The 23729-nt window shown below is 41.7% G+C and overlaps 1 protein-coding gene across 1 annotated transcript in view; it reads right to left on the reverse strand.

Annotated features, from left to right (window-relative positions):
- MCF2 (MCF.2 cell line derived transforming sequence) overlaps positions 1 to 23729 on the reverse strand; it is a gene marked incomplete at both ends in the record, with an annotated part of 65434 nt that overhangs the window by 35913 nt on the left and 5792 nt on the right. The window contains 9 exon segments of the mRNA XM_084259033.1: positions 4156 to 4327; positions 5752 to 5943; positions 6936 to 7127; positions 8648 to 8767; positions 11809 to 11923; positions 12203 to 12336; positions 14230 to 14379; positions 15847 to 15963; positions 16787 to 16906. Of these exon segments, the coding sequence (XP_084115159.1) occupies positions 4156 to 4327; positions 5752 to 5943; positions 6936 to 7127; positions 8648 to 8767; positions 11809 to 11923; positions 12203 to 12336; positions 14230 to 14379; positions 15847 to 15963; positions 16787 to 16906 (1312 nt within the window).

Here is a 23729-nt window from a genome sequence, read left to right on the forward strand (position 1 = left end):
GATGGTGTTAGCTTGGGTAAAGGAAATGTCCTTGAAGGAGAGGGCAGGACGGAAGAAGTGGGTTTGTTGTTTGTTTGGTTTTTTTTTAAAGCAAAATGAGTTTATTCGGTAATAGAGAAATTGTGACCCGGGACTTACAAGCAATGACGTATATAGGCAAAATCCCAAGAAATGAGTTTTCTTTTGTTTTTAATAGATTAGAGGTGATGGGGCCTGAGTGAAGAGGGGGAGACAAAGTCCCAGGCTTTGGCTGGGGGCACTATTCGCTAAGAGGAAGTGGGGGAGGCTTGCAGGAGAGCTGTGATGAGTGGGAGATAAGACAGCCTGAGCTGCCCACAGGCAACACAAAGAGGCAAAAGGTAAAAGCAGGGCTGAGGCTTAGGAGAAAGGTCTCCACTGGAGATGCAGCAGCTCGAGCCGCTGGGGCTGACGTCCTCCTGGCGACTGGTGTGTGAAGAGGCTGCCTCTGGCCTAGAACTTGGGCCCGTGAGGGTAAAGGGATACATACTGGTCATGGGGTTCGCTGTGTATGTGGCTGGTTGCAACCCAACCCTGGTGTCCTGGCACAGAGGCTGCCCCCACACCCGCAGGCCTCACTCACACAGAGCGGCTTTGCTACAGATGACCCCTTTGGGCTTTGCTACAGATGACCCCTTTGGGCCACAGTGGGGCTGCGGTGCAAGGCCTGGGGGCCTGACCCAGATCTGCAACCAGCTCACCCAGCTGGGGCAGGGTGAAACTGTGCTCACCTCAGGGAGCCCAGCACCCACAGCCCCAGTAGGGCCCAAGCAGACCAGCCCTCCTACTGCCATCCACAAGGAGAGGCCCCAGAGAACAGAGGAAGGGTTGCTGCCAGCCCCCTCCCAGCCTGCAGGGAGGACCTGGCCACAACTGAAGCCTGAGGCAGCTCCTTCCCATTGGCCCCTCACAAAGCCTCAGGGGTAGGGCCCTCCAGAAGCGAGCAGTGTGCACTGGGGCCAGGTCTGCTGGCTCCTAAGGCTCCTCTCCCTCCCCACCGCATCTGACCAGCTCAGCCCCCTCCCTGATTTTATTAGTCACGGACCAGGCTGGTCAGGACAAAATGGAACTGAGTAAAATACATGCAGGGTGCTCCTTTTTGAGGCCTCCTGGTCCCTGGGGCACTTACATTCTCAACTGACAAGAGGCCCCAGTGCCTGCTAAAGGTTTTGTACCTTCTCCGGCTACTGCCTTCTGATTGGTGTTTTTCTGAAGAAATCTCAGATGTTTTGAAAGACACATATATGAGGGGAGATAGTCAAGACAGCAACTCGAACCCGCTCTGTAGACCCTGCACAACCTTGCTCACAGCTGTTCCTACAGGGAAGTGGCAGAATCAGCCCACTCCTCCTAGGACACTTTGCATTGCTAGGCTTCTCCTCTGGTATGACTACAGGACACAGTGCTGAGGAAGAGGCTGTTTGGTTCATTGCTTTGAAGACAACTGTAAGAGGGTGTGGCCGTCCTCATCTACCACATGAACGGTGGTCACCCTAGTGGTTCCTGCGTCTCTCCCCTCTGCTACTGGCCACAGGACCATTGCAGCCAAGGAGCTGCTACAGCCTGGGGTGGAACCATGTCCTCCTCTCCCTTTGGCCCTCTGTCCCAGCCCTCAGAGGGCGATGAAGCAGAGCTGCCCTAGAGGTGACTGAGCTCCCTGCCTGGAGAGGGAAGCAAGCCCTATCGACACAGGTGTTATCTAAGGCCACAAAGTCCAGGCTGTGGGTCCAGGACCATCATGCTACCTTAATAAGGATTCTGGAGTAAAAAGGAAAAAAAATTAATTCGACATGTATTTATTAGATACTTCTAGGTGTCAGGCACTGTGATTGGCACAGCATTATATTTGATGCAAATTAATAAAAAGAAAAACAAAAAAACAAAAATAAACCAAACTGAAAAACCAATTTGACTTATTTTACAGAGAATTAATATTTACATTTTGATTTCACCAAATCTTATTTATATATTTGGCATAGTAATTGAAAGTCTTCAACAACTATTTGTTATTGTTATAGTCTCCAATACTCACAATAAGGTAAAATGAACAATGCGGTAAAATGAAGAAAGGTTGCAGCATAAAAATTTTGGGGTTTGATTCAGACACCCTAATAGGTAATGGATAAAATAATTTATCCGGCAATGCCATTTATGCAGTCAGCTGTATTCTCCTCATGAATACATCAGGCAATCTTAAGCTGAATCAAATCCCATCTACTCCCAATAAATAGCTTTATTATGGATGACATGGGTATCAAGGATGAAAGAAGCTTGATTGATTTGAATATTGCCAATTATTTTTCTTGTTTTCTTTTTCTGACTGGCCATGTGATGAAAGAGATTGAGCTTAGAAGCATACTTAGAAGCATGACTGCATACCTTTCATGCAGTCATTTTCCAAGCTAAATTTAATACAGAGAATACAATGGATTATAAAAAAAGTGGAGGGAGAGAAAGTAAATTGTAGGCAAAATACAGACGGAATTGCTGCTAGTTTTAGATGCCAAACTGGTTTTTCACATGTACACAAACTCAGAAAGTGAACAGACAAGAAATAATAAAGATGGGTACCTTTTGAAAAAAGTTTACATGCTTGAAAGAAAGAATATCCAACTCCCACTGCAGAAAAAAAGTGTAACGCCATTAAATCAGAAACTTGGGGAAGGGAGGGGAATGAAAATACACAAAACAAAATGTACTTCTGGCAAGTAAGAACTTGAATGGGTCTTAGTCAGTCTCTTCAGAACTCTGTTCCTCAGCTCAAGGTACATCACCTCAGGAGCACGTTCAGAGTTGAATGTCTAGATGACTATAAAGCGAGAGGCCTTAGTCACAGGGAAGTGATAGCTGGTTTATTGAGTACTTATTATACTTCACAATTTCTTTTCAGTTTATCTTCATACCAACCCTTTGAAATCTGTATAGATATTATTGTTTTTTACAGACAAGTAAACTGAGGCTAAAAGTGGTTAGCTAAAATGTCACCCAGTCAGAAAATGAAGCCAGAAATCTAAGACCTGTCTTAAGCTTAGGAATAACAACCTAGGGTATTTTTACTCCCATAGCTATTGGCTTTTATCCCTAAAGGCTATTTTTTATTGCTCCTTTTCAGTCTTTTCCCCAGTATCATGTTAGTCAATAATACTGGCATTGTTCTTTGTTTTCTTGGTAAGGATATTTTTATGTTCAATATTAACTATGTAACTTTTATCACCTTGGCCTAGTTACCTGCTTTCATTGCCTTTTTTTTTTCTGTAACATTATTTTTGAGGTAACACTGGTTTACAACACTGTATATGTTCCCCTAAATCATCACCTCTTTTTAATGTGGCCCATGTTGGGCCTGAGCTGCATTTTTACACTCATTATGCCTTGCAGAAGCTTTCTCTAAACCGCAAAGTAGTTTCCAGACATTCAGGAAATTTCTGGTTCTCCCAAATCAGAGGCCAAAATTAGTACCATGTTCACTCATTCAAGTAACTTAGAGCCCTAAAGGCCAAATTACTCTCATCTGAGTGACCCAAGGGGCAGTTCAAAGGAACCCTTAGGGCAACAGAGTTATCTCACTTTCAGACCAGCTCATCACCTCTGTGAGGATAATTATTTTATCCCAGAGAACATCAGACGAAAGTATTTATTACACGGTTAAAACCAGTCTCCAAAGATTAAAATGGACGCTCAGAGTTCACTATTCAATTTATCTGCACCCATTTGGAAAAGACAATCCATTCTATTATCTCAGCCATACATTTACTAGACATGCATACAAGTCAGAGTCTCGTGAATAGTAAATACATGTATACCAGTTTCATATACTTGTCTCTACCTGCTGAAAATAAGGACGCATCTGATGTTGATAACATATTAACACTCACTGCCAGGCTGGACCATTCAGCGCTGAGACTATCATCATCCCGGACAATACTCCCACACCACTGTGTTTTACTGCTGTATGGTCATCTTGACCAAGACTCCTGCCCAGTACAATATAATTTAAACATGACCAAAAGTGCATACATCGAATGTCCATTTATCATGATGGAACAATGAACTCAGGATTTATACCAAGAGGAACAAACTCAACAACAGCAGGAAGAGGGGAATCAAAGAGCTCAATGCAAGATAAAAATAATTTACCATGTTTAGCCGACCAAAATGATGCTCTGGGTGTGATCAAATTGTCAGAGGACGGGACCATAAATTTGATGGGCCTCATTCGCTTCTCTGCCAGGTTCCTGAAACCAGCTTGTTGGTTCTCAAATATACTTCGAATATTTTCAAGCTTGACTTGCACGGTCTGCATTTGAACCTGCAGGTCGCATAAGAATCCTGTGAAATCTTCTCTGAAATGGAGTCATTACAAATCTTACCACATTTCTGGAACTCAGATAAGAAATTTAGAATTTCAAATACAACTAGAAGAAAGTTAGCAAGATCGCAACCAAAACAACCTGAAGAAGAAATTAGCATGCAGTCCTGAAGTAGGGCACGGCCTAAAGTGAGTTACCCTTCAGTGGCGGGAGGGGTAATGGCTGGAAAGGAGCGCAGAGGCAGCTTCAGCGCGAGTCAGCCACAAACTCAAGCCCTCTATGTGGTTTCATGCTTTAACCTGCAGGACCCTTCATAGTTGCTCATGTTGTTACAGGCTCCTCGGGGCACTGAGGGATAATGCACGCCCTTGCCCTCTTAGATGACTGGTGGCAGCTAGACAAGCTCAGATTTCTGGCTTCCAAAGATTCCTGGGCTTATTGCCATAGCCATGTTTCTGGTTTTCTGGGGCATCCCTAAGAACTGTGGTGATTTAGATACTGGATTTAGATACTGCTCCAAACTTAGAGTCAATTTGACAGCTTTGCAGCAAAGAGCAGGACAACTGCTCTTATCTATGCTGTGGGGAGAATGCTTGTGCCATCCCCCATAGGGTGGCAGCGAATGGCTCGATGTTGCTCCCCAAGCTTCCTCCAAATGCTGCCTACTCCTCCTTCCCCAAGAAGGTCTTACAGAGGGCACTGGGGGTAGCGCTACAGTGGTCAGCATAGCTGCCTTCCTTCATTCTCAAACTGAGTAGGGGGTCAGATCTGTGTCCCCAGGACATTGGCGGATGCTCACTGCAGGATGAAGGAAACCTATGTGGGGCTGAGTGCCCTTGACATGGGCCAGCTCTGGACCTTTCTTCAAGGACACACAAGAAAATGAAGTTGAGAGCTCCTGGTATGTGAAGAGTTTAAAAATAATGAAGCCAGACAGCACGGAGTCTCCGTTATGGAGCAAACGTAACTCTTCAAACGCTCTGAGGCTGGCAGTGGCATTGACAGAACCCATGAGCCATAAGGGAACACTGTCATTGCAGTTTGACTGAAAGTTCTCTGTGAAGTAGGAAAACTCTTCCCAACATACCTGCCATTCTAGTGTTTTGGTTTTTTTTTTAAGATTTATTTATTTATATAAGCACTGGGTACAGTCAGAAGTGCAGGAGGGTGAGAGGATTCACCAGAGACAGAGTGGGGAACAGAACAGGCAGACCGACGAAGTACACTGCTGAGGAGAGCAGCGGGCGCGGCAGGAGAGGTCTGTCGCGCCATGTGGGACCCTCGCCAGCGGCCGGGGATCGAACCGGTGCTGCAGAGGCTGCAGGCAGCTTTGCAGCCCAGCGCTCTACCACTGCGCCACCAGGGGAGGCCCCCATTCTAGTGTTTTTAATAGTAGTTTATTGCGGGGGAGGATAAGCCTTACCTGGAGTTCAGGGGATAAAATTACATCAAATTCATACTGTAGATTTTCAGGATCATAATTTATAAAGGGCAGAGCCATTTCAAGAAAATGTTCAATGTCCTGGAGAGCTTTCTTAGCATCTTCTTTAGACTGAAACTTGCCCATGTCCTGGTTAGCTAGAAGACATTCTCCTTCATCACAGCACTGACGAGCCTGAAGATTAAATCACACACACATACACACACACACACACACACACAACATGAAGGAAGAAATATGTTTCCTTAAGATAATGCTTTTCAGCCCTGACTTCTGTGAAGCAAAGCTGCTTGCATGGGTATGAAAAACTAAAGCTATCTGGGTTCTGCCCCAGAAATTCGGATTCAGTAGCTCAGGGCTGTGAATCAGGCACTTACATTTTTACAGAGCCTCACAGGTATTTCTGATGTACAGCCAAGACTGGGAAGCCCAGCACTTATTTTGTAACAAGGAATTCTTTCTGCAGCAGGAGGCTGACCATCCTCGCAACACCACACCTCAGCTGCACGCTATTTCCCCCAACCAACAAGTGCACCATGAAACTCCTGGCAAAATCTGAAGTGTAATAGAAATGCATCAGGATCGTGGAGGGCTAATCTCAGAGGGCAAGGAGTTTCCTGGCCAGAGGAGGGGGATGTACGGATTGAAAGTTCATGGTCAGATGCGATGCCAGAAGCGACAGCCCTACTTCATATTCCACTGCCAAGGCCGGATCTTCTCATCACTGCCTACTCAATGATAGGAGTCAGACCCAACCACCAGGGAGGTGTATTCTCTAGTCACTCTTTAATTTCTTATTGCTATAACTAAGAAATGTGGGTGATGTTTTCAGACTTTAGCAAATGGCCCTCAGGACTTTCAAGAGGGTTCTGAGTACAAACTATCAGCAGAGCAGAGGCTTCAGACATGTTCTCAAAATAGAAAGGAAGCCTTTGCAACAACAAGCTGCAGATTCAGAATAGAGGCCAAAATGCTTACACTACTTGACCTTCTGTGAATCCTGCAGATATCAATGGATTAAGTGAGCATAATCAAACCCAGGCCTTCGGACTTCTTACAAACTTAATTCCAAAGCTATATCAGACACTGACGCTAGGGCCTCTGTGAAGGACCCAGGAAAAATTTTATTTTCTTTCTCGGCAATGCAGCATTTCCCCTGACACTACCTGCTGTAGAAGTTTATGCATTTTGAAGGTCCTGCTCAGCTGTATCCGTTTTGCTTTGATCTCTTTAACCAAAATATCGGAAAGATAACGTAGTTCATTGCACCTCTGGCAGATCAAATCAAGTGCATAATGGTGATTGGCCGCAAGTCTGTGTCCATGTAATATCACAAACTGGGCCTTTGCTAATACATCCTAATTTTAAGAAAGAAAGAAAATAATAAGTGCATGATCTCTGTAAAGAAGAGAAAAAATAATTAAGAAGCAAATAGGTTAAACAGGGAGATATATTTCCAAAAATATGATTTGATGTCGTACTTCTGCAGGCTGCAAAAAAGCTCACAGTTACAACAATTAGCGATATCAATGACGTCATCAGAAGCTCCAGAACTGCCAGTAGTAGAAACGGAAAATGAACCAGCCCGCCCAGAATGTGGATGAGATTTGCTTCTCCTGGTAAGTACATATTTAGAACAGAACCACATATATCAGATGCGCCAGCCAAATGAGTGCTAACGGATTTTGTATCATCTCAGTCTTAGAAATCTTGTTAGTGACAGCAAAGGGGAGAGCAGACCCAGTACTGTGGGTGCAGTGTGGTGACGCATATCTCAAGACGTGTGAACTGTACCTCCAGGCCATGTACAGTGTTGTAAACCAATGTTACCTCCATAATTTTTTTTTTAAAGTGTGAGGGAAAAAAAAAAAAGAAAGAAATCTCATTAGTCATCCTCCACCTGACTACTTTACATATTTGAACTGAACTAGGTCGCCAATGATGAATGGAACATTATTAAAAACAAAACAAGAACAAACACAGCAAAGTCCACTCGTTTCCACATCAGTTTGCCTTCAGTCTCTACTGTACCACAGAGAGGTGTGACTTGCCCCATAAAGGTCAACAGGCATAATTCCACAAGTGGTCACCCCGACTGCTGCCTCTCAATTTTTGTTTTTAGATGCTTGTGGCTCGCTCCTCAATCTGTTTTCTGAGAATGCACCTTTAAAAATGCAGAGCTTTACTCTCAAATACAAGCCAGGAGAGCAAAGCTAGACTTTGTTAAGTACTGAAGCCACGAGTGCAAGCTTTCAGACCAGCAGGGTAATGACAGCTGGCTCATTGAGAACTTTGTATATGACTACATATCCCAGGTGCTGTATAAAGTGTTTTCTCTATAACATCTACATGAAGCCTCACAATCACTCCTTCAAGTAGGTCATTTCATCCCCAACTTATAGATGAGGCGTTGGAAATGAAATCCATTTACCCAAGGTCATGAAGCTAGCAAGCAAAACTAAGTAGATATATTTGTCTGAATCTATGCTTGATTCAACGGCACATATCAAATGATGAATATTTAGGGGAATATGCTCTTCTATGTTTCCATCATTTCCGAGACTGAAATAGCATTCTTGATAGACATTTTCTGAGCTTCTTCAAAATGATTTATTCTCTTGTTCTTATTCTTGGGCTTCCACCAGTTCACACCATTATCTCGGAGGCGTCCTGTTACCATACATGACATCTCTGACATATCTGCAATGTCACCTCCAGCCCACGTTGAACAGAACGGAATATAGACCAATGTTATTGAACCAATTATGTGGATTGCTGCTATGAAATGAATTGTTACAAGGGCTTATACTACTGAAAATCATGATGATGTAACTATTACAGGCCATAAATATAGTGAACAGGTGAAAAGTAATCTTACCTGAGAGCTTTCATCTAAGTTATCCAACTTTTTTAGTTTTTGCTTTATTTGAGATATATTGCCTGTTACATCTGCCAACTCTGCTTGTTGGTTTAATAGAAGTTCCACTTCAGTCACGAGCTAAAAATCAGGGGGAAAGTCTTAAAAGCATGCACATCTTTAAGTATTTTACCTGAATAATCAAACTTTGTAGAAAATGCCATTAAAGAATATCAACTTGGGAGAAAAGTACAGATAAGGAGAACATTTTCAGTTATTTTAATTCACAGAAATAGATATTGTCTGTTAAAATTTAACCCTGCAGATATCAATGTGACTTATAAAATATCAACACGTGTATGTGAGGGCATGCATATGTGGATGGGTATGGACACTTATGTGCTATACACACATACATGTATATATGCATGCATATATATTCTCTCTCTAGCTCTGAGGTGAATGGTCATAGAAACAAAGACCCTCTGTTACAATGACTACACCTGGCACCCAGATCTTGCTCTTTTCCATCATTTCCCAGAACAGTAAGCCAGGGGTCCTCAGGAAATAAGTATCTGGTTGCAAGGCTGAGGCAGAATAAGACCAAGATGAGCTTGGGACAACTCTTTATGCCCCAAATTAAAGAAGTAATAAAAAAAAAACCTTTGGACAGTTGTCACAAGGACATAGAAGCCAGTCTGAAACACCCAAGTAGTTAAGAACAATCATGAATTACAAACCACTGGAAAATTAGGAAGTCATGAGGTTGACGTGAAGATAAATGGGAAAAAGGCAAGACTCGTCCAGTGGCATACCCATAGGGACTGGTTACTATAGGAAGGAGGGACACTTGGGTCAGAGAATCAGCCTTTAACAGCCATCATGGTGAACGCTGGCTGCAACCAAGAATCAACTGTAGATGCTACATCTACAGGGACCTTTTGATGAGGAGTAAGATAATTACATGATTTTAAATTTTTCTCTCCACATAGTTATTACTAGTTACGTGCCAACAGTGAGGAACAGGTGAGTTTCATTCACCCCGTTGTGATACCCGCAGGACTCAGCACTTATGGAGCATGCGTGGTAGACATACAGCTGAATAGAATCATGAGGAAATGTCAGACAAACTCGAAGTACAAAACAGATAATTTTAAAAAGGACCGTGTTCTTCTAAAATGTCAGTGTCATAAAAGATAAAGGCTAGGGACTGTTCTAGATTAAAATAGACTTAAAGAGAAAGGACAGCTTAATGCGAGACCTGATCCCCTAGACTGGATCTTGTACTGTCAGGGGAGAAGCGGAAACTATCTCCCTTATTGAGTTAACAGGACCTTATTGAGTTAACAGACAAAACTAGAATACCAACAGTAGATAACAGTATTACATTGTTGTTAAGTATACTGAACTTGCTAATGTGATTATTTGAATGTGATTATACAAGAGAGGATTTCTAATAGACAATCCTGAAGTATTTAAGAGAAAAGGGTCATTTTGTACACACATACTTTCAAAGGGTCAGGAAAAATATTTGTTAGAAAAAAAATCACATGTATATACACACACAGATATCTCTCTCCACACACACACATTATGTATATGGGAGGGGAAAATGATAAAGCAAAGTGGAAAAATATTATTCATTTATGAATCTGGGGAAACAGTATATGGGTGACTTTTTTCTACTCTTTTGTTAGCAACTTTTCTGTAGATGTAAATTTTCAAATAAGTTTTTGTTTGAAAGTTAAGTCCCTAACCAGACGGAACCTGTCTGCATGCACTGTGAGAGACATGTGACCTCAGGGAGATTACACCCAAGACGAACAATGATACCAAGAGGCGGCAATGATGACTTGGAGAAACAATATAATCACGGGACATGAAAACATTATGACTCCAAATTAAAATTTAAGTAGAAGCTTAATGATGATGTTCAGGAAAAGTATCATTTCTGCATGTGTTCCATTGGGGGAAGAGACAAAATATCTGGAAGGACCAAGAACAATTTGACTTATTCCTTTTGTAAGAAAGGTTTCCTGGAGAGCATGGCATTTCCAAATCTGAGCCCTGAGTCCAGAATGAAGGCCCCTCTCCAACTAACTCGACTAGACGGAATGAAATACCAAGCAAGTCAGTCCTAGGTAGAAAACAAGCAGGGTGCACATAAGAGAGCAAAGAAGTGAGTTTCCCTTGGACCCCCTGGTAAAATACTATGTAAGAGACTGAGAAGCTTGGATATGACTGCAAAAGAGAACAAGAGGGCCTCCCCGGTGGCACAGCGGTTGAGCGCTGGGTTGCGAAGCTGCCCGCAGCTCTGCAGTGCTGGTTCGATCCCCAGTTGCTCCCCGGCCAAAGGAGGAGGGTCCCCCATGGCGCACAGACCTCTCCTGCCGCCCGCTGCTCCCCTCAGCAGTGGACTTCGGTCCTTCTGCCTGCTCTGCTCCCCGCTCTGGCTCTGGTGAATTCTCTCACCCTCCCGCGCTTCTGACTGTACCCAGTGCTTGTATAGATAGATAGATAGATAGATAGATAGATAGATAGATAGATAGATAGATAGATAGATAGATAGATAGATAGATAGATAGATAAATAAATAAAATCTTTTTTTAAAAAAAAGAGAGAGAGAACAAGAAACTTAAGTTTAACCATACATGATAGAGTTTCCAGAAGGGTCCAACTAGCATATACCTTTAACCTTTTGAATAATGAACAACTATGCATGATTTTATTTATCCAGTAGGCTTTTCATTGAAATGAACTGCTGCTTCCCCAAAAAAGTTAGGGTATATTAAGAACGGTCGGCATAGGTATACGGTATTCAAAGAATCAAGAAGGATGTTGGCTGTTAACTCCTTGGAAAGCCATCCCATAGTATGAAAGCACTTTGTATCTAAAATAAATTTGAATCGCAAACATCAGGGTAGATCACAACTTTGTTTCTGCCACAGAGGTTGGCACTAAAGAGCTTTCTTGAAGGACATGAGTGAGCCAAAGAAGTCATGGCCTTTTCATTGTTTTCTCCATTCTAGGTCACAGGATCATGCGTAGTTGCCTCCATTTTCTCTCTATACAGGTAAAAAGGGACATCTCGAAGGACTGCATTTCTGATACCCAAGGAATATCATTATGCCATTATACCTGGCATAATGAGAAGAGATGCATAAATGAAGGTTTGCACTGACCTCTTGGAAATCCTGCTCGAACTTCCATAGTTGCAGATACTGCTCCATTTTCAGTTGGTGCTTTTCCCAAAATCCATCAAAAGCTATTTCCATATCACGTACTTGAGTCAGCAATCTTAACAAAGAAAAGTCAAAGACCACCTTAAAAGCAACCATTTCTTCTGTAGGTGTATAGATATGTACCTGGCCTGGACATGAGGGCAGAGAGCAAAGGCATAGCCCATGGTGCCAGCAGTGGGTATTGGTGTAGAGTCTCTGCCACAAGCAAGCTCATCTCTATGGGACAACTCGGGAGGGAGCTCCCAGATTCCCAGGGGCCCAGGAATACTTTCACACTTCACTGGCCTTTGTAGCATTAAATAAGTAGCCCTAGACCAAAAAGGGGAACACTCACTTATTAATAGTCTGCCAGTCACCACCTATGTGCTGATGATGGTCAAGTCTTGAACTGACAGCTTCCCCAGTGTTAGGCACTTCCAGATTTGTGAGCAGAATTCTTCCTTCTTTGGTGACAGCTGTGATATCATTCTGTACAAAGGCACAACAGGGCATATCAGCCTGCCAATAGCCTGACCTGAATGTCCCAAAGAACACACAGAACAGAAACAGTAGCTCAACCATGCTCTTTGCCTTTGGAACAAAAAATTCAGGAAGACTCAGAACCAAGAATCCCCAAGCTGTGAGGATCTCCCAGAAGCCTCTACCTGTTGAGATGGAGGCTGCAATCACTACTTTTTAATAAGATCTTCACAGGCAGAACCCCACGCTTCCTTTGTAGTCTCCTCTTACTGGCAAAAAGTTGTCATTTATTCTATTCCCTTCTGCTAATATTTTGAATGTCCTCCAGTGAAGCAGTAAGAGCAGAATAAAGACTACCGCGCTAGAAAGCATACAGTTACAAATTATACTTAATGGCTATTCAGATATAGTTAGAAGCCTTTCCTACCCATACTTGATAATTACTAATCGCTGCCTCCCTAGGTACTATGCTCCTTCACATTTGGGTTAATTAATTCATCATGAAATATATGCCACTGTTCAGAAGGCCTTACGCTGGAGGGCAGATTCTTCAGGCATCTAAGAGTGCTCTATGACCTCCTTCAGGAGACCTAAGGGCCCTGTGAATTCTTAAGCAAAACTTTGGGGTGTATGTACATTTTTCCTGGGACTAAATTCCATCCCACCAAGCTGAGCGAGAACATAACCATTAACTACTAATATTTACTAACTGTCAACTCTGTCCAACAATGCTGTAGATTTACCACCGCAGGCTTCATTTCATCATCTTATCAACCGTATGAGCTACGCTGCATCATCCTCATCACCACCTTCTTCCTCATCAACCTCATGATGCATAAAAGGGAAAAGAACAGGGCCTCCCTGGTGGTGCAAGGGGTTAAGTCTCAGCACTATGAAACTATCCCCAGCCAGGGAGCCAACCCACATGGCAGACCTCGCCTGCCTCATCCGCTGCTCCCCTCAGCAGTATATATATCAGTAGATCTGCCTGTTCTGCTCCCCACTCCATCTCTGGTGAATCCACAACCCCCCGCACCGATGGCCTACACCCCAGCTCTTGTATGCATAAACAAATAAATCTTTAAAAAGAAAAAAAAAAACATAAACAAATCACCCAGTCTCACGGCTTGTGAGGGACACTTTTCTTCCTTAAACAGAGTTTTACTTGTACATTATGATTCCAAATTTGAGTTTCTCTCTTCTCCTTACAAATGTCTCCTGTGCTGTTGCTCCCAGCATGTCTAGTGTCATACAAATGTGTCTGTTAGATCACCCTTAAACTTCTGGGAGGAAAGTGCATCCATAAGCAGTTGATGACCATCTGAACTGTGACTCAGAACCCTTCCCTCCAATACTGCAGACAACTAGGTAGGAGGGCAAAATCAACTCGCCACGTATGGTCCCCAGGAGAAAACAGCAAATTTTGGGACTCCGGAAAAGAAAGCTGTGACTGTTTCTGCCAGGTCTGCCTTGTCAGCAGCACACAGCAGAGTGGGGACAAGGAGTCAGGCCCACTGAGCCCTCACCAAGTCTCCTTCTCCACGTCCCTGGGCACCTGTCACAGAGGTTAAAATGGGACACCTGGCTGCCTCTTGATTATTTTTCTCGTTTCCAAAGGGAGAGCCCTTCCCTCTAACAAAGTGTAAGTGGTTATTCTGGAGCAATAATACACAATTCTATTTACAAACAAACCACTGTTCAAAGAGACACTTAAATCCCACATATCCACAACATTCTCCACTTGAACAGAATTCTTACTTTTAGAAAGTGTGCTTTAGAATATATACCTGTCTTCTGCCTCCCAGCTCTCTAATCCAGGTGAAATGTACACAGTGAATACCTCTCGAGAAAGGAGATGGTGAACCGCATGGTAAGCTTGTTTATCCACTCTATTAGACATACCTTGAGCAGCTGATACCTTTCAGCACGAACTGCAAGAATTTCTTCTATGGAAGGAATATCATTCGGAAGTTCTGTCTCAGCCAGTTCAGTTCCAAAGGACTGTAACATCTGAGCCATTTCCTTCACTGTGAGGGCAAAATTTTCTATTGCCTGCAAAGAGCCAATGATTCTTTTAATTCTATGGAAACTCTGCCAGAGTATCAAAACCGGGATCAGTTATTGTTTCTACTTTTATTATGGTATGACAGCAAACACAGATACAAACTCTCCTCGCCTAAGGCACTGCTCTTGGCAATCAACTAACTTTGCATCAAAACCTCTAAGAAACTAGACTATCTTTGATCTAAATGGATATCTTTTGACTATCTTTGATCTAAATTTCTGTACTTATTTCTTGGACACTAACAAAAACTATCTCTTCAAGATGTCATGTATTAAGAAATTTGTTTTATGGATACAGATTTCATTGATGGACACGGATATTGACATGCCTTTGAAAAGCAGTATTTTTCCTATCGTATCAAATTCTGCCACCATGACATCGCTTTATTACTTCTGAAGAGAGAGGAGAATGTCAAAGCCACTTTCTACACATTTATTGTCATTTCTGAACAAACATCAGCGTTTCAAACAAAGTGATAGACTCAGGTGACAGTGGAACAACTCGTCACGATTCATATCAAAAACTGTACAAGGTTTTTTTTTTTGTGATCGCAAAGGCCCTGTCACCCTAAAATGTCAAGTAACATGAGGTTTATTTTGCTTCCAAAATCAATTAATCACAGAAAGAAGGGTAACTTGCAGAGACCATATAAGCCCTCTGGTTACCATGCAGGTCAAGGTATTGGCTCTCTTGTATATAGTTTTGTAGATTATTTTAGGGGAACACTGCTCATTTTGACAATACACATATGTATGCATAGGACTGCTGAATGGAGAATAAGAATGGGAAAATAGAATCCTGATTTAATTTAATATCATTATTTCCTTCAGAGGGCTCCCATATCTCTGGGATTTGAAATAGAGATCCTCGTGAGAGAGTCACAACTGTGAAATGTAGAGTACTTGGCTCGCCTACTTGTAATTTTCTAGAACAGAAGGAGTCTTTGCTACAAATCTCACTGCCTTGGGGGCACGACTAGGCAATGAGATTAATAATATTATTTGTAACATATGCCATATGCCAGGCACTGTGCAAAATATCTTACATTTTTATTCCCTCTTCCTTTTATCCCTGAGGTAAAATATTATTATCCCCATTTTAAAACTGGGAAAACTGAGGCCTATAACTTGTCCAAGGTCATAAGGCTACAAGTCAGCAGTGCTAGGATTTGAACTCAAACCCTTTATTTCTTCCATATCTACATGGCCACAGGAAGAGATGCGCCCAGTGTGAGCTTTTTATTCCCTAGGCCTCTCCTTCAACTGCCATCCTCAGTGGCTCGTCATCATTTCTAGTATTTCCTAAGGGAGAAAAATCAAGATATTGAATTATAGAGGTATTTGAAAAGTAGGAGCCCCAGAAATCTGTTTTTCCCAAAGAGGAAAAGAGTTGAGAACTAGATTTAAAGGCTAACATGAACTATAGTCTCTACAGTAAGGGCAAAAGAAACATACATTTCTGAAGATGATCCATTCACTGTGGCAGTACTGCAAGGTGCCGCCTAACTCAGGGGTTAATTGCTTGTCATCAATGTATGTCAGCAAATCACTAACTGAGCTCAGCATAACCACCTATATAAATAAGCAAGAGAGATACTGTTAAACTGTTAACTGCCCTTGGTGACAATCCTCCATTCAACTGAACAACCATCTTAGCATTCAGTTAACAGAAAGTTACCATCTATACAAGGTCCCCACAATTCTCTCTTCTACACCACCCACCTCCCCACATATGCACTATCTTCTTCTAGTAGTAACAGTTTTCATTTACAAAACATTTTGCCATAAAGCTAAATGCATCTCCATAGAAACCCAACTACCTAATTCTCCTTGATCTAAAATTTTGTACTGCTAACGGTCAACCTTCTGAATGACTGTTATGCTTCTGACAAAGTAAAAGGGTTTCTATGCAGTAAGTTAGAATTTATCAGGAGGGACTGATCTTTGCAAAAGTATCAAAATTTATGAGTACTCTCCTCCTAACCCTAAGAACATATCAAAATATCTTTGAAAATAAAAAGGAACATGTTCCTTTGAACTAGCTCAGGATGTAAGTTCCTGGGAGTTCAAATACATAAAACACACACTCACTTTTATTAAAAATAAAGTGTACTGACTTTATATACACACACATACATATACATATATACATATAACATTTATGACACGTACTTTTTAAGAGGATTGACTTTGTTACAAATTGATTAATATATGCCTTTATTTGAACAGTAGAAGCAGAAAGGCATTTTGGGGATTTCAAATCTACATTTTGGAGAAGGTTAAGTTCTGTTTTATTCCTTTAACTGCTTCATGGGCACACAGAATACATCAACAGCATAGTGTCAAGTCTTCGTGAGAATTCAAAGGACAGAACATTTAAATAATATACTCTCACCGGTAACTTCAGCATGAAATCCTCCTGACTAAATCGAAACCCAATGTCTGTGAACGTTCGTTGAAGAAAACTGGTGGGGCGCAGAACCAAAACCAAGTGCAAGCTCCCAGGAAAGGAAGCCTGTGGAGAGAACGAGTAAAAGGGAAAAAATGATCAAAACATGATCCAAAAATACGCAATTTCAAGAAAACCAATTTTAAGTCATAAAAGCCACAAAAAAGAACACTTTAAAAATGGATTCCGATAAAATCTAAAATCATAAAATAGAAAATAAAACTAACGAAGGTCACCAGGGCAGATACTTGTAAAGATCGCCACATGGAATTTTCTCATACTAAAGTCAATCCCATGTTCCTAAGAATTCAATCTTCACCTTTATTTTAAAGTTAGTTGTATCTCCAGCATGGGTGGGTGAGCCAGGGGCGGTAATTTTATGAGGATTACACCTGAGAGGAGAATTAATGATGATGTAAAATGTACATCAAAGTATTTTAAAAAACTGAAAATAGAAAAACCTTATGATCCAAAAATAAATAAATAAATATAGTTATGCAGACTCAAATTGCTCCCACTCCCCGTAGAAACAGCTTGAATTAGGAAGCAGGTGCCTAGGAAGCCCTCAGAGCAGGAAGGAGCTAAAATACTGTGTGCAAGAAAACTGTATTATGGAATCATACTTTCAGCTTTATCTAAGCAACATTCACTGATTACCTTCCACGGGTCCATTCCGTTTATTTAAGTAAATGATTATCAAGCACAGTTAGTAGTCAGAGGACATGAATGAATAAAATATAGTCCCCACCCAGCTTGCAAGAAAATGACAGTCAAATAGTGAAGCCCATTAGGAATCATTAACTCTACAGCATGAAAAGTTGTTAAGTGAAACAAAGAAACTTGATTACATACAACAGGTAAGCACAGAGCATCCTAGACTCGGGAAGCTCAAAAAAAGTATTAAAGCATAAAGAGGAGTTAATTGGAACAGAAATTCACTCTGATGCACCAATGTTTTCCTAACTTCTAGAATACTAGTACCAAGTAGGTGGTCTAGAAATAACCACTAAATGAAAAAATGCAAAAAACAAAGAACGAGGGTACTAAGCCAAACTAGTGAGGGATGGAATGGTATGGGCCACTCTAATAATGAGCCACCAAATATCAAATGCTTGCTCTATGCCAGGTATCTTGGCCAACATTAATACAGTTCCTCTTCATAATAATCCTGTGAAATAGTCAGCCCATCACCCTTATAAATAAAGGCACTGAAGCTCAGACAGCTTTAGTGTGACTTGCCCCAGAGCTGGTGAAGCCTTGATTTGGACCCTAGCCTGAGCTCTCAGGCACTATACTATCCACCTCTGTAAGAGGCCACACACAGTCAGCAAAGCCAGAGGAAAATGATGTTGGGGATCAGGCAATGGGAGCTGGTGACAGAAGATGGCCAAAAGGGTCAGATCAGGAAAGACATTGGGTTTTTTCCCTACAAAGGGAGAGTCTAAGAGGGTAGAAGCAACACAGCTACACAGTCAGCTTCACATTCTAGATGACTTTGGCTGTGGGAAAGCACTGCATTAGGACAACAGTGGAGGCAGACAGATGAGCGAGGAGACTGGTAAACCAACCCAAGCCAGGGGTGATGAGTTGATTTTGTTTTTAAATTTAAATTTGTGGAGGTAATGTTGGTTTATGTTGTTTCTATTTTGAAAACACATGATCCCTCCCTTTCGGTGATGTTCATATAGCCCTCCCACTACCAAAGCACCCATAGTCCCCCACCCTAGTTCATGTACTCCCTCCCTATGTTCTGCTACACCCCCACCCCTACGCAGCACTCCCCTCCCCCACCCCATGCTTCAGTTCTCCAGTCAGCTTTCTTTTTTTTTTTTTAAGATTTATTTTATTTATTTATACAAGCACTGGGTACAGTCAGAAGCGCGGGAGGGCGAGAGAATTCGCCAGAGCAGGGAGCAGAGCAGGCAGAGTGACGAAGTACACTGCTGAGGGGAGCAGCGGGCGGCAGGAGAGGTCTGTGTGCCATGTGGGGCCCTCACCAGTGGCCGGGGATCAAACCGGCTGCAGAGGCTGCGGGCAGCTTCGCAGCCCAGCGCTCAACTGCTGCGCCACCACGGGAGGCCCTATCCAGTCAGCTTTCAAGGGCCAGTTTCTAAGTTTGGCTTTCTCTGACCCATGGTGTGGTTTCTCTATATTCCACACATAAGTGAAACTAGATGTTGAGTTTTTGAATAGCAGCAACAACAGTGAGGATGAGGGCAGAATTTACTCTTAAATTCTACCTTTGCAAGACATGAGGTTTGAATGCGTCTGATGAGAAAGCAGAGACTAGGAAGATCAATTCCCAGGTTTCTGACTTGAATAAGTCAGAAACTTACTCTTGTTGTCATGGGGAACACAAGGGAATCATGTTTTAAAGGTGCTAAGATACTGCTCCCTCAGGAATAAGTTCCTGGATATGGTGGGTCGGAAGGGTCAGTAGAACACCCAATGATGCCCATCAGACAAACGCATTTACAAATAAGGACGGAAAGGACTTCCTGCTAAATGGGAGAACATATTTGCACATCATCCATCCCACAGGGGTTAATATCCAAAATATCCACAGAACTCATAAAACTCAACAATTACAAAATAGCAACCCAATTAAAAAATGAGCAGAGGACCTGAATAGATGCTTCTCCAAAGACATACAAATGGCCAGTAGGCACACGAAAAGATGTTCATCATGCAAATCAAAACAAAATATCACCTCACACCTGTGAGAATGGTTACTACCCAAAAGACAAGAAACAGCAAGTATTACAGCGGTTGTGGAGAGAAGGGGAACACTTGTACACTATTGGTGGACTTGTAAATTGGTGTAGCCATTGTGGAAAGCAGTATGGAGAGTCCTCAAGAAATCAAATACAGAAATTCCCTATGACCAAGTTATCCTACTTCTGGATATTTACCCAAAACATACAAAAATACTAATTTGAAGAGACGTCATGTACCCCCATGTTGATCACAACATTATTTGCAAGAATCAAGAAATGGAAAAGACCTAAAAAGCCCATCAATTGATAAGTGGATAAAGATGTGGCTTACATACTCCATTGGATACTCTTCAGCTACAAAAAAAAAAAAAAAAAAAAAAGGATGAAAGGATGAAAGCCTGCCATGTGCAAGTGCATGGATGGATTTAGAGGGGATTAGGTTTAGTGAAATGAGCCAGACAGAAAAAAGACAATCAGACATCATATGATTTCACACATAAGCGGTATATAGCGAAAACAGATGAACTAAATAAAACAAAAACTTTTGGACTACAAGATTAATTTGTGGTTATTCTAAGAGAAAGGTGGAAAGGAGCAGTGAGTGAATCAGGCCCAAGGAAAGAATGGTTGGGTGAAGGATGGAACTGAGCTTTTAGTAATGACCTTAATGCACACATGCTGATTCTCACAGATAAACATATGAAACTTATATAATGAAACATTACTTCCATAAAAAAAAAAAAAAGAAAGCAGTGTAGGCTGGGAATGTAGAGTTGGGAGTCAGCTTCAAAACACCAGATTAAAGCATAAAAAAGTTAAATATGTCAAAAATGTTTAAAATACAGTGATCTTTTAAAATAATTTTTGACACCACATTGTATTATAAGTTTCAAGTAAGCATTATTACAAATCAACATTTGTATATAAATACTCCATTACACTCAGTACAGTATTTTTTCAGGCATGTTGAAATATTAGTGGAAAAAAAATTTAAAAATTTAAAAAAAGAAATATTAGTAATTGGGCAAAACTATAAAGCAAAAATGAATGAGATATTGTGGGGGACACATGGGAACTCTGTACTTTCTGCTCAATTTGCTGTGAAACTTAACCTGCTCTTAAAAAAAAAAACAACAACAACAACAAAGACTATTTTTTACAAAAAGTAACTTTCACTGAGGTATAAGACCTAGTAGACACTGGGGGAAATCACATTCAAAACTGCATTTTTAAAACTCCGTTTGAGATAGTAATAAATCCTAAACAGGTAAAAGGACGATGAAAATCAGAGCGAGGGAAGAACTATCTATGATACAGACAAGTAAAAGCAGAGCGCACAAAATTCAATCAATAAATCAAACATTCATAGTATAAATAGACACAAGTTGAGGGGCTCTCCACCGCTCCCCCAGATGGCCATATCTGTGCTACCCTCTCCCTTCAAGAGAAATTACTTCCCCTCTGCTATGTTCCGAATGTCTGTGCTCCCCAAATTCAAACACTGAAACCTAACTCCCAGGGAGGGTGGCCTTTGAGAGGTGACTAGGTCACAACGGTGGAGCCTAGTGAATGGGATTTGTGCCCTCATAAGCCAGAGGGCTCCCTAACCCCTCCCAATGTGACACCATAGAGAAAAGACGGCCACGGTAGTCCCCCCTCATGCACGACTTCTCCCCTTGTAACTGAACCCACCACCAGTTGCAGCCTGAAAATATTACACAGGGCAATTCCAGAAATACACAATTCAGAGCGCTTCTCTGAGTAGCATGACGAAATCTCACGCCACCACACTGTCTTGCCCAGAACATGAATCATCCCTTCGCCCAGCATATTGTCATCAGTCACTTAGTAGTCACTTCAGCTTTTTAAAAATATTTATACTTTTATTACAGTATATGGTTATAATTATTCTAATTTGCAATTAGTTATTGTTGATCTCTTACTGTGCCTAATTTATAAATTAAACTTTATCATAATTATGTATGTCTAGGGAAAAGCAGTATACACAGGGCTCAGTACTATCCATATGTTTAGGCATCTGGGCGGGGGACACAGCTTATCTGCTAATTGACAAGGAGAGATGACTGTGTGTGAACCAGGAAGCAGACTTCTATGAGTAATAAACGTTGGTTGTCTAGAAACCACCAAGTCTGTGGTGTTCTCTTATAGCAGCCCTGACAGACAACGACAGCCTCATATCATTCTGAATGTTGGTTCCCAATGAGAACTGTTCCTTTTCTACTTGACTTTGTCCTTCCAACACACATGGCGTGAAAACCTGATGTAAGCAGAACCAATGTTCTACCTAGGATTGTTCAAAGATGGCTGGAGGAAGGAAACTTGAGCCATTGGGTACCACTGCAGAGCTACAAGGGGCCGTGAGCCCAGCTGCTGGAGGTTTATTTCAAGGAACAAAGCCTGCATGTGGAGAAAAGACGGTAGTGACAGAGCCCAGTGAAGATGCATAGTCCTCACCTAGTGTAGAGTTGATTTTGCGCTACATATGGTGGTACATACTTTCCAGTCAGTATAAGATTTAAGCAAAATAATGAATAGAAAAGCATTAAGAGTTTTTTAATTTACCTTGGATTCATGGACTAAGGACAGCAGGTTGAGATAGCAAACTTTTGGGATATGAATAAAGGCTTACTTAAGGAGGGGACTCTGATAGCGACTTGCGAGGCAGCTGCACCTATTCTTAGGTTGAGGACACTGATTCTATTTCTATCCCATTCACTCTGGAAGTTAAACCTTTACTTCTTCGTGTGCGTCAACCACCACTATTATACTTACTTGCCATGACCCTGCTTATTCTCTCACTTGTAAATGAGACTGGCAGCACCCCGTTTTTTCCAACACTGACAGCGAAATTACTTTTAGTCTTTTATGGATTCTAGGTCAATCTGGTCTCATCATCTTCTCTTCTCTGCCTTTCCTTAAGGTCATCTTCTCCAGTACTGTGTAGGAAATCTCTAGATGCAAAACCCTGGGACTGGCGACTTAAAGCCTGGAATCCTTACCCACCTCCAAAACTGTGGCAAGGAGAATACTATGGGGACAGAGAGGGCATGTGGCAACTCTGACTGAGGTGCGGAGCGGGTCTCTCCCTTGCCATTCCAAGAAGAGCCAGGCTGTCCCCATATTCAAATTCAGGGACAGTTGAAAACATCACTGAAGAAAGCAGAAAGGAGAGGGAAGTACAGTCACTGTCCAGAGACTCTGTAGGAGGCAGTGCTGGCAGGGTTCGAGGTAGAAAACTGCTTCTAAGTCAGGGATTTTATGTTGGACGGTTATGAAATCTGTTATCACTTCTATTTGATAAAAGAGCTTATCCCAAACATGGGTCACTGCATAAAATGTTTCTAAAGACAATATCACATTCTAATCAGCTCATTCTTAAGTAAACTTTCTCATCTTATCACACGTTCTCCTTTAATTCTTCAAAATGTTTAGTGGTTTGCTTGCCGAGAAAATACGCATTTTTAAAGAAAATGCACTGTCAAGGATGAAAACTTCATTTATTGCCTGTATAATAATACTTACAATGTCTTCCATTATAGGAGAAGTTTAGACTCTTCAATAAGCTATCATGCAAACCTCCCTAGAACACATGGCTTCTATTAAGCCAAATAATTCTCAAATTTACTAGCCCTTTGAACGAATAAATAACCTGTTGGCATTAGCTATCCAAGAACTAAGCAACTGAGTGACTGTCAAACATTTCATTTGATTTGTCAGTTATTTCTTAAGGAAATGAAATCACCGAGTTCAGACCAGGGACATGGCTTCGCTCCCTCATGCCTATTAAATGTGTGAATCCGATGTACTGGATTTTCAATCCCCGTTCCATTCACTTGTCCCTAACCTAAATAAGTGATGTCTAATTATAGCGAATCTACAGCCTCACATGAGTGACTACTTTTCTCTATTTTTGTATTATTTTTATTGTGGTAACACTGGTTTACAACACTGCATATGATTTAGAGGTCCGGGCCCACGCCTCCTCAGATGTATGTCACCACACCACAGCCACCAGCAAGGCAGCCGGGGGCCTCCACCACAGTCCATTGGCCTCCACACCCCCTTATCAGCTAAGTTTCCAATTGCGTCATTTTCTTCCTAATTATTATCTTTATTCTTATATAGATTTTTTAAAGTAACACTGGCTTACA

The sequence above is a fragment of the Talpa europaea genome (assembly GCF_964194135.1).
Source record: "Talpa europaea genome assembly, chromosome: X".
Classification (NCBI taxonomy): Eukaryota; Metazoa; Chordata; class Mammalia; order Eulipotyphla; family Talpidae; genus Talpa; species Talpa europaea.